At 45.8% G+C, this 11129-nt stretch overlaps 1 protein-coding gene across 1 annotated transcript; it reads left to right on the top strand.

Annotated features, from left to right (window-relative positions):
* The first annotated feature begins 565 nt into the window (after positions 1 to 565).
* On the top strand, positions 566 to 8364 carry reep2 (receptor accessory protein 2). Its single transcript, XM_067247260.1, has 8 exons — positions 566 to 730; positions 2734 to 2806; positions 3992 to 4068; positions 4603 to 4723; positions 4897 to 5010; positions 5732 to 5894; positions 5977 to 6140; positions 6319 to 8364. Exons 1-8 carry the CDS (start codon positions 699 to 701, stop codon positions 6394 to 6396), a joined length of 822 nt encoding a protein of 273 aa, XP_067103361.1. The 5' UTR covers positions 566 to 698; the 3' UTR covers positions 6397 to 8364.
* The last annotated feature ends 2765 nt before the right edge of the window (positions 8365 to 11129 follow it).

Below are 11129 nucleotides of genomic sequence, written 5' to 3'. Positions count from 1 at the left end.
ATCTATGTTCTGTTTCTATGTAACTCTGCCTTCCTCACACATCCAGAAACCCAAGTCTGAAATAGAAAGTAGTTCACCTAAATGGGACAGTCTCCTCATACTGTTCCCTCTGGGATGCCTTTCTAGAAAATAATTTCTGGAACTCATATCGGACCAGCCAATCACACGAAAACATCAAGTTACCATGGCAACTTGGAGGTGTACAAATTTGATTAGTGAAATGTAAATGATGCCTGAGGAGTGTAATGGGTATCTTAGATCTTTCTTTTCTTTTTTTATTACACGTATTGAATTGAATCTGTGTTCGTCTTGTATCACCTCCGGAAAGCACGAATTGTCCAGTATTGCACTAATTAATTGGGGCAATTTGAGTACTGTAAGCGGGGGACCTTGCTCCAAGTCTCATTTAATTAAAGCTCGTTATGAGTCAATGCTCAGAGCTAGCCAGACAGAACACATTCCTGGCCCTTTAAGAGAAAGTGGAGCTCTGGGGTTTTAATGCAGCACGAACATAGCAGGAAGATAACTGTTCGTCTCGTCTGCCGTACTGTAGCTAGCAGGCAGCAGCAGAATCGGTTGCCGCTTGTCCCACTCGCATCACAACAAACGGTCTCACGAAGGGGATGGGGGGTCCCTAACAACTGGTTTGTTAGATAGATTTCACGAGAGAGAGCGGCATATTTCTACAGACAGTAACCATGGTGTCTTGGATTATCTCAAGGATAGTGGTGTAAGTATGAAATCGTTGGCGTTTATGTAAGTTGTTTTCGGCTGCCACAGACGGTCGTTAGGTACATCGCGTTATTGGCTATTTAGCTTGTTAGCTTAGCACAGCTGAGCTGCACAGTCACTAATGCGGTCCAGTCTGCTTGCACCCGGGGCGCATCTGCTCACTGTCAACGCAAATCGTGTATCATGGCATATATTTCATTACCTACTTTTCTGAAATCTTTGAAGAATGGAGTTGCATTTAATGTATTGCGGCGGTGCTACAGTTTGCTAACAAATAGTTATCAAGGCATTGATGACGGGGATCTAGCCATATTGCTAACCAAGCACCTGACAGCGTTAACGGGGACTACTTAAATAGCTAGCTCTTGCTATTTAGATATTCCTTACAACATCCATCGCTCATTTTAATTGGCAAGATACTTGATAATGTAGTGGCTTACCCATCAGTAATGGTTAGAAACCCTCTAAGTTATTGAATGAGCTAGGGATGCGCTGGCCTTAGCCAAGTCCTCTTCCACAGACCGAGATGGTACTAGCAGCTACAGTTCCCGTTTCATATAATAAAACTGACGAAAACGCCACCGGCCCCCAGCGCAGGCCTTAGTCTGTCCACCTGTACCCACTACTTAGCTGGTTATAAAAACAGCTGCTTTGCGTGAAGCGGTTGAGTCATCCACGCAGCTTTCTACCTGTTCCTGCATCTCACCCAGCTGTACATCTTGCTGTGAGATGAGCAGGGTGAGTGAATATGGGCTTCATCATATTGTGTGAAAAGTGTTGGCCCTACTTGACTTGAGATTCCTATCATGTGTTTAGATTAGGTACCAGTTACAGCAAAACAAACGTTGCTCATATCAGCATTCAGCCCACATTCTGGAACAGTATGCAACAATGGACACCTTAAACTCGGTCTGTGTCCAGCCAATCAGTGTAGAGATACAGTTGATGAGTGAGCAGCTTTGGGTGAAACCAGAGAGGACTAGAGACCTCTCTTTTGGAGGAAAACAGAACAGGAAGTGAGAGGGAAGCAAGTGGCTCTGTCAGAACCCACTACACCTTCCTCTCTTCCCTCAGGGAAGTCGTGACCTATCAGGAGCTGGTGGTGGGAGGCGTGCGAATAGACTGTGCTCGGCTGTTGCACGTCGGCTCAGCGATAATCCAAGGAAGCAGGGAAGTCCTGCAAGCTAGGAAGAAACCATGGAAGCTGCCTTTAATAGGGAGAGCGTGCAGTGAAATGAGGAGTTTACGATCCCTGTTAGGCTGCTCTGCCTTGCGCTCGTCTCCTGCTGTACACTGCAGGGCAGGGCGCACACACACACACACACACACACACACACAGGCACACACAGGCACACACAGTTAGACGATCAGACAATAGAAACAAGGTCCACTCACAAGCACACACGCCGTCAGTGACTGTGTGGCTGGCCGGGGCTGGACAGAGGTGACAGGCGTGGCTGGCCACTCAGCTTTCAGTTTCCTGTCACATCAGCACAAACTGCCACACAGACACCGGACAGGCGTGTGTGTGAGTGTGAGTGTGTGTGTGTGTGATTTGTGCTCACACATGGCGACCCACCTCTGACACCAGTGTTTTCCCAGTGTATCTGTGTAGTGTAGCAGGTTCCTGTGTTTCCGCTCCTCTGCACTGTTGGAGCTGGCTACAGCTCTGGAGAAAAGTCAAGTCAAGCAGCCATTTAACCCTAGAATGAGTCTGTGCCAAGGAGCCACGCCCTACCCAGCTTGGACGGACTGTCCTATAAGGCTAACCTACTTCCTGCAGGGGAGATATGGGGGCAAATTCTGTCCTGAGGGCGGCCTACTTTCATACAGAGAAGTCTGTTTGTGTTGACTCACCCAGCTGAGGAGTCCAGGCCTCAGCCTGCACAGTCCTCAGGGACCATCAGTATCCAATCAGGGGGCTTGTCAACCGCTGGAGGTCATGTTGCCATGGTGACGGTGTTGATGACCCTGACCCCGTGTCCTCTGCCCCGTCTCTAGCCTCGCCTTCGGGACGCTCTACCCTGCCTACTCCTCCTACAAGGCTGTCAAGACGAAGAATGTGAAGGAATACGTAAGTATCCTACACAGGCCTATGTTAGCCCTGCACCTCTCCATGGTTCAGTCTGTGGGCTGTAGGCCTGAGGATTGCGGCTGGCTGGGGTATTGATTTCGCTTTATCTCCAGTAGCTCAACCTTCGCCTGCTTATTTACTTATGGATCCAGGACACAGTTCATCTCCCTCTCTGTCATCCTGGATGGAGAAAGCTAAACATTAAACCAAGATGGTGCACTGCATACATATTAGGTTATTATGACACAGCACCTGAAGGCAGACCTAGGTAGTCTGGACAGGACAGGGGAGAGACAGGACAGGGGAGAGACAGGACAGGGGAGAGACAGGGTACAGGGGAGAGACAGGGTACAGGGGAGAGACAGGACAGGGTACAGGGGAGAGACAGGACAGGGTACAGGGGAGAGACAGGACAGAGACATGGTAAAGGGGAGAGACAGGGTACAGGGGAGAGACAGGACAGGGTAGAGCCAGGACAGGAGAGAGCCAGGACAGGAGAGAGCCAGGACAGGAGAGAGCCAGGACAGGAGAGAGCCAGGACAGGAGAGAGCCAGGACAGGAGAGAGACAGGACATGGGAGAGCCAGAGCTGAGAAGCTGCCAGGCTCCATGGTGTCTCTGTGTGGAGCAGAGTAGTTTACCAGCATCCTTTTAAAGCTGGGGGATCCTCCCTGCTTACCTCATCCAGCGATGGGAAAGAGGGAGGAGGAGGAGACGGGACTCTGCCAAGCTCTGCTCTCCTCCCCGCTGGTTGCCATGGAAACCCCCCTCCCCTTTTTCTAACTGCTCAGCCAGACGGATACTGATGAGGGAGGAAAATAGGACGCCATTTTCATCCCAGTTGTTTTTACGCTTTTTCCTTCTTTCTGTCTCCCTCTCCTATTTCTCAGTGGAGTCAAGCTATAGTAGCTTTTTATGTAACACAATGTGTAACACCATGTGTTAGGACGGCCAGATCATCAAGTACGGTTATCTGAAGCACTATGGAGTGTAGGGGCTCCAGCATGTGCTTTCTGGATGACTAAACATGCTGTGTTTGTGTGTGTGTGTGTGTGGTGAACCATATTTATGTGACTCCACATGTCCTAGCACATATGTACTTGTAGGCAGTGCTTTCACATGCTTCATATGTGGTGATCTCTTCTTTCCCCCCTGTGTGTGTGTGTGTGTGTGTGTGTGTGTGTAGGTGAAGTGGATGATGTACTGGATCGTCTTTGCACTCTTTACTACAGCAGAGACGATAACAGACCTGGTGATGTCATGGTGAGTTGGCCTGTCCACCAGGGGGCGCTATAGGACAGCCCTCTGCTGTTCTTAGAATGGCCATGTCATGTTTTTAGGGCACACTTTCACTTGGCAGCAGATGTATCAGGCTTGCCTACGTTCACACATCTGACGTGAGACTCACACGTTCCGGCTCTGTCTGGAAGCTTCTGGAAGCTCACTCTCTCACGCCACCAAACGACACGTCAGATCATACCTCCACACCACTGAAGTGCTCACATGGATGGAATATATATGTTATACATCCATGAGTGCTCGCCGCAGTTTCTCCGCATGCTGTACCAACGGTTTTACATTTACATTTAGTCATTTAGCAGATGCTCTTATCCAGAGCGACTTACAGTAAGTACAGGGACATTCCCCCGAGGCAAGTAGGGTGAAGTGAACTCCAGACATGCATTTCAAGGTAGCATTCGTTGACTGGACATGGGTTAATATGCTGTGTTTCTGATTGTCAGGTTGTTATGGTGTTTCTGTAGTGTCAGGTTGATATTCTGTGTTTCTGCGTGTCAGGTTCCCCTTCTACTTCGAGCTGAAGATTGCCTTCGTCATCTGGCTGCTGTCCCCCTACACCAAGGGCTCCAGTGTGCTCTACCGCAAGTTCGTCCACCCCACCCTGTCCAACAAGGAGAAGGTCAGAAGGGAACACCACTCCAGAAGCACAGGGAGCAGTCAAGTGGATCATCCATCTGCCCACATCTAGCGGAAAATGTTCTCATTTTGTTTCTGTCTGTTTCTCTCTCTTGTGTGTGTTTTCTCCCTCTCTCTCTCCCTCTCTGTTTTCCTCTGTCTCTCTCTCCACTGTAGGAGATAGATGAGTACATCACCCAGGCGAAAGACAGGAGTTATGAGACCATGATGAAGTTTGGGAAGAGGGGCCTGAACCTGGCTGCCAACGCAGCCGTCACGGCCGCGGCCAAGGTAGGCTGGGTGGCTGAGGGCAGGGGCGTTGTTAGAGATAAAGCTCTACTGGGTGGCTGGGAAATTATCAAAGGGGTTAGTATGTGTGTTTTGGATGAAATTAGCAAAGGGGTTAGTATGTGTGTTTTGGATTAAATTAGCAAAGGGGTTAGTATGTATGTTTTGGATGAAATTATCAAAGGGAAAATTATCAAAGGGGTTAGTATGTGTGTTTTGGATGAAATTATCAAAGGGAAAATTATCAAAGGGGTTAGTATGTGTGTTTTGGATGAAATTACCAAATGCATTAGTACCGGTATGTGAGTTTTGGATGAAATTATCAAAGGGGTAAGTGTGTGTGTTTTGGATGAAATTAGCAAAGGGGTAAGTATGTATGTTTTGGATGAAATTAGCAAAGGGGTTAGTATGTATGTTTTGGATGAAATTAGCAAAGGGGTTAGTATGTATGTTTTGGATGAAATTAGCAAAGGGGTTAGTAAGTGTGTTTTGGATGAAATTACCAAAGAGTAAATTAGCAAAGGGGTTAGTATGTGTGTTTTGGAAGAAATTACCAAAGGGGAAATTAAATTTACTGGGGCACAGCAGATTTATACCGGGCCACGTGCCCCAGTAAAAAGGGTCTAGCAACGCCCCTAGCTGAGGGTGACTCCTAACAGGCCTGTCTTAGCAGAGAATACTGGCTGTATTGTGCATCTTTTGAGAGGTGTTTGTGTGTGTGTAGGGGCAGGGCGTGCTGTCAGACAAGCTGCGCAGTTTCAGCATGCAGGACCTGACTCTGATTGGCTCAGAGGACGAGCTGGGGCTGGGCATGAGGAGAGACCCTCTGGAGGACCTGGGGTCTGGAGCGAGCACCCTGCCCCGCACCAAGACTACCTCACGTCAGAGTAGGTCTCTCACACACACACCCTGCCACGCACCCCTAGATCTGACCTAACACTGACATTGCCCTCCCGTCCATTCCCACAGCTCGCTCCTCCTCTGCGGCTCCGCTCCCCGATGAGGCTTCACAGCACAGCTCTGACCAATCAGACACCAGGACGGAGCACTCTGACGAGGATCTGGCGGAGAAGGCCCCCCGACGCACGGCCAGCGTCAAGACGACCAAGAAACCAGCTGCTGCTAAGACTGAGGTGGGCAGCCTCCTTCTGTCTCTCTTTCTGTTCTGTCACTCTTGCTTCTCTCACTTTCATTTCTCTCACCTCTCTCCTCTTTAGTTTCTTTTTTGCTTCTCTGATGCCTCTCACACTCCCCTTCTATCTTTCCAAAGCTGTTTTTAATGTTCAGTCTCCCCCCCCCCCCCTCCTCCAGACTCAGACCAAGACGGTGAAGAAACAGCCCAAAAAGAAGATTGTGGCGTCTGCAGGCCCCAGTGCAGAGTCACCCTGAGACCCCGCCTCCCTCCTCCTCGTCCCTCCTCCTCCAGCCTCACAGGACCCCACCTGCCTCCACACACACGCTCGCTTACCCTCACACACCAGATGACATCAAAGGTCAGGGGGTTTAGTCTAGATCTAGTTAAGCCTGTCATTGTGACATCACCACCATCCTTTTACCCAGCATGCCTCTTGACTTTTACACTGTACATGTATCTGAATTGAGTATGTAGTCTTTTAACAATATGGGCGGGGGGGCAGCTGCACTTGTGTGTGAGAGGGCAATTGGGCCGATTAACTTCCCTTGGTCAGTCCTGATATCCAGAGTCTTGTTTGGTTGTTGATCCTCAACAGTGTCTGAGCAGGTCACATGCCTCTCTCTCTCTCTCCCTCCCTGTGTTGATCCCCAGTCTCTGTCCTCCAGGGTTAGTGTTAGCTGTGGAGATATATAGGCTGCTTGGGAACAGAACCACACTTTCCATGAACTGTGTAGGGCTCAAATTCTCCTACATTGCTGCTGTTCCACCTCGTCACACCAGTGGATGGAGGGATGATTTCACCTGTTTGTTTCTCTCTCCTCTTCCTCACCCATTCAGCTTTGTGAAGACTGGAAGAGTGCACACACAGGGTGTGTGTATAGATATTTAAACCATGACTTAATAGGTGTATGTAGGGCTTGTTTATCTACTGCATAACCAGCTGTCAGTCAATATACCGCATCCACTCACACAGTCAGACACTGTCACCACATTAACTCTTCAAAGAGGATAGATATAGTTTTTGTTTCTGATCCAGCCGCTTCTGTCACCTTAAACATGTGAAACTTGGGCTGGGCTCTGAACTGCAGCACCTTAAACCAGTTAGGTGTCAGGTGCTAGTGGGGTAACAGGGATTACTGCAACAGAGAGCCTGTAGCTAGGAGACCAACTGTAGGTCAAACTGGGGTTAGGGCTCTGGTCAGGCTCTGACATGTGGTCTGTGGGGATTCATTATGGCTTGTTGTGTTGGGGTGGGCGTGTCTTTGCCTTGAGCAGGGTTTGTTTGTTGGAGCTATGTAATGAGTGGAGACTGAAAACATGAGACTGTAACAGTGCTGCACTTGTTGGTTCTGTTCCAGTGCAACTTAAATCTGAACCAGTGGGGAGGGGGGCTCACCCCAAACCAACTGCCTAGATCTACTGAAACGATCGCTAAGTTACTTACAAATGTACACTGTATGTATATAGTAATCTTGTCTGTAAATATGAGCTTGCTTGCCTTATTCATTCATATATAACCTCTCTTCTTTTTTTTAAGATTAGTTTTGTTTCATCTAAATGACAAATCAAACATTTCTCTTACGAGGACTACGTAGGATTTATGCTCCATGTTTTAATCTCTTATTATATATTGATCTCTCCGTGTCTCCTAAGTGAGACATTTTAATTACGAAAGCTGCTCAGCTGAGAGCTGGGAAGCCCCATTAAGTTTGGTTTTGAGGCTTTGAAGTCGGCCATTTATTTTCTCCCTCTGGTAGGTAATAACTGATCTAACATGACTGGATAGGGTGCAGCAGAATCTCCTCTGGGTAGAGTTGTCCAGTCCTTGTAGATCAGTGATTTCTACTAGGAAGACCCTTGAACTGGATCTATGTTCTCTCTTCTGCTAGTGTTGGTTGTCTGCACTCTCAGATTAAAACAAATTAGTTTGTAACTTCTGATTTGCTTACGTTTGGTCCGACAATTGTTACTGTCAGAACTTTAACATTCTCATCATGAGGTTTAATTTCCATTTTCAGTATTTATTTATTGTTGATTTGTGTGTTTTGGAATCAGTGTTATTGTGTACAGATACTTCACATGGTGAAAGAAAACTCTGCATAAATATATTGTTTGTGCCAATTATCAATACTCCTGGAATGAAGGATGTGTGTTTGTCTGCTGGGTGTATTGTATATAACTTGGTCATGTACCAGAAACAAACTAATAAATAAAAATGATAAAAAAGCTCTACTATTGTCTTCCCTTTCAGCATCTTGATCATAGTGTCCTTATAGGCGGCGACGACGTATAAAGATCAAAAAGATTGTTCTTCTGTCAGCTGCCGTCTGGAGTACTTTGTGTGAGCACAGGGGGGGGGGAGATGTACCACGTTGGCAGGGAAGGGGGGCGGGCTGTACCACGTTGGCAGGGGGGACTCCACACACTTTCCCATCAGCAGGTTTCTGGATCAGATTGTGAAACGGTGAACTGCAGATGTCTCAGGGATAGTTGAAATATACACTTGTGTGTACAGGATTGTGTATCTCACATACATTAACAAACATGGGCAAATCAGATTTATTTGTATAGGCCTTTTTACACGCAAGCATGTCACAGAGGGCTTCACATACGCCCATAGAACTGCCCCTCAACCAACCTAAACCCTCAAGGAAGACAAGGAAAAACTCCCAGAAAAACTCTCAACAGGAGAAAAAATGGAAGAAACCTTGGGAGGAGCAATTCAGAGAGGGATCCCCTCCTCCAGAGACGGTTGGTGAGAGAGAGGAGCAGAACACAGGCTAAACATAGTCATACAGTGTCAATGGGTTTTGAAACACCAAAATCCATTGTTCAACTTTATAGATGTAGGACAGGACCGGGAGACTCGCGACCAGGTCCAGCGTTGGCCGACCGATGACCAGGCAGGTGCTGACAGCTCAAACCCCCCACACCACAAGGGATGTGTGAGAGAGAGGAGAGCAGGGATTAGAGAATGCCAGGAGCAGCTAACAGTTACAGTCATAATAGAATGAGATCCCCACCGGTCAAGTGTGGACTGGTGCAGCAATTTAACTGGTCTGCTGGGTGTATTGTATATAACTTGGTCATGTACCAGAAAAAATTATAAATACAAATAATTTAAAAAAGCTCTTATTGTCTTCCCTTTCAGCATCTTGATCATGGTGTCCTTATAGAATCAGGATTTGTTTTTGTTTTTTTTCACAGACACAGAATTTACTATGGCAGGAAGGTGCATACAATAAACATACGTAACATACGTACATAAAAAAACTTCTGAAAAGTAAGGTTAAAATGAATACACATTTAATAACATTGCATATTAATTAAATCAATTACAAGGCAAACATCTTACAAACTGAAGAATAACTCTAACGCTACCATGATTATTGTTAATTTAGAGAGACAGCAAGATGTGAGGAAGGAGAAGGAGTAGAACAAGCCAGAGCTGAGAAGGTCTAAGGAGATGAAGAATCCACAGAACAAAGCCTCACCATTCCCTTTATACACAAGAATAACCAATCAGACTACTTATTGACCCTTATCAGCATATGACTAGCAATGCACAGTAAGATACACAATGGGGTGTGAGGAGGTGACGACGTATACATTACATTACATTTAGTCATTTAGCAGACGCTCTTATCCAGAGCGACTTACAGTAAGTACAGGGACATTCCCCCCGAGGCAAGTAGGGTGAAATGCCTTGCCCAAGGACACAACGTCATTTTGCACGGCCGGGAATCGAACCGGCAACCTTCAGATTACTAGCCCGATTCCCTAACCGCTCAGCCACCTGACTCCCAGTATAAAGATCCAAAAGATAGGGTGGTGCTAGCGCTCCCAAGGAGATGACCATCTCACTGATCACATGTCCTTGTAGCGATATTAACCCCTACTCAACCTGTCACCCTCTGCCTTTGTCTCACAGACCAGGAACTCAGAGATAGTCTCTGAGTTACATCAGTAAAGTATAATAATATTAATAGTTTTATGAAATTGTATAAATATATTTATACAAAATACATAAAATACTAGTTAGGAAATAATTAATATTTCCTATCTTTATTAAATAAAAGTTATGATTATGACATACACTTAAATAAACGTCCTAGTACAGTAAGCCATCAGATGGGATTGGAATGTCTATTCTGCAGGGATCTTAATATGTTTTCCCAATTGTCATTAGGGACCTCGCAAAATGTTACATGACCATCTTTGTTAATATCCTTTAGACGAACATTTACTTCATCCAATTTCTTATTGTAATTATCTTCATCCAATTTCTTTTTGTAATTTAAAACCCTGTTGTTTTTCAATTCCTTGGATATATAGATTTTATGGTAGCCAAAATAGATGTGCTGAACATTATATTTAGGTTTATACTCCACAGCCTTGTCGGTTATTAACTTCAGACACGCACCTTCCCCACCTAAACATGGGCTATAGTAAGAGAACATGTATATATATATATATTCTTTATCATTTTTCTTTTTTTCAAAATAACTATTGAAAAAATCATCTAATTTCCTAAATAGTTGTTTTTCGGAATGCTCAAATTTATTATTGATCCTTTTCGGATTTATAGGAGAGATTGTCTCCAAAACCCTATCCCTAGTGCTTATGACTGCACATGCATATTGGTTGATATTCTTCAGATTCGGGTTGTTTGTCCTGCATGCCCCCCAAAAAACAAATACAAATAATTATGATTCTATTACCACCAACTAATGATGTAAGGTAATGATGTATATTTGAAAAATATTTTTCATTTATGCACAGAATATAGAAAATGATTAGCTCACGGTCGTATGGCGCTGCCTCCATCATTCTCTGATGGTTGTTGTCCAGGAACGTCCGATGCACGAGTGTGAGGATGCTCCAGATCTACAGATGTTTCATCCCTGTGCAGAGCAACATAACTGGAGTTAGACATAACTGAGGTTCGGTGGAAAAAGACCACATCTCAACTCCTCTCTTCCTCTAA

This window comes from Osmerus mordax, chromosome 12, assembly GCF_038355195.1.
Source record: "Osmerus mordax isolate fOsmMor3 chromosome 12, fOsmMor3.pri, whole genome shotgun sequence".
Taxonomy (NCBI): Eukaryota; Metazoa; Chordata; class Actinopteri; order Osmeriformes; family Osmeridae; genus Osmerus; species Osmerus mordax.
Note: the sequence above shows the minus strand (reverse complement) of the source record. Positions and strands in the feature narration are given on the sequence as shown.

Excerpts from the sequence above, each read along its gene's own strand:
- reep2 (XM_067247260.1), top strand. The coding sequence starts at position 699 with ATGGTGTCTTGGATTATCTCAAGGATAGTGGT. Across the intron at positions 2,807-3,991 it reads CGAAGAATGTGAAGGAATAC|GTGAAGTGGATGATGTACTG; the intron begins GTAAGTATCCTA and ends GTGTGTGTGTAG. Across the intron at positions 6,141-6,318 it reads CAGCTGCTGCTAAGACTGAG|ACTCAGACCAAGACGGTGAA; the intron begins GTGGGCAGCCTC and ends CCCCTCCTCCAG.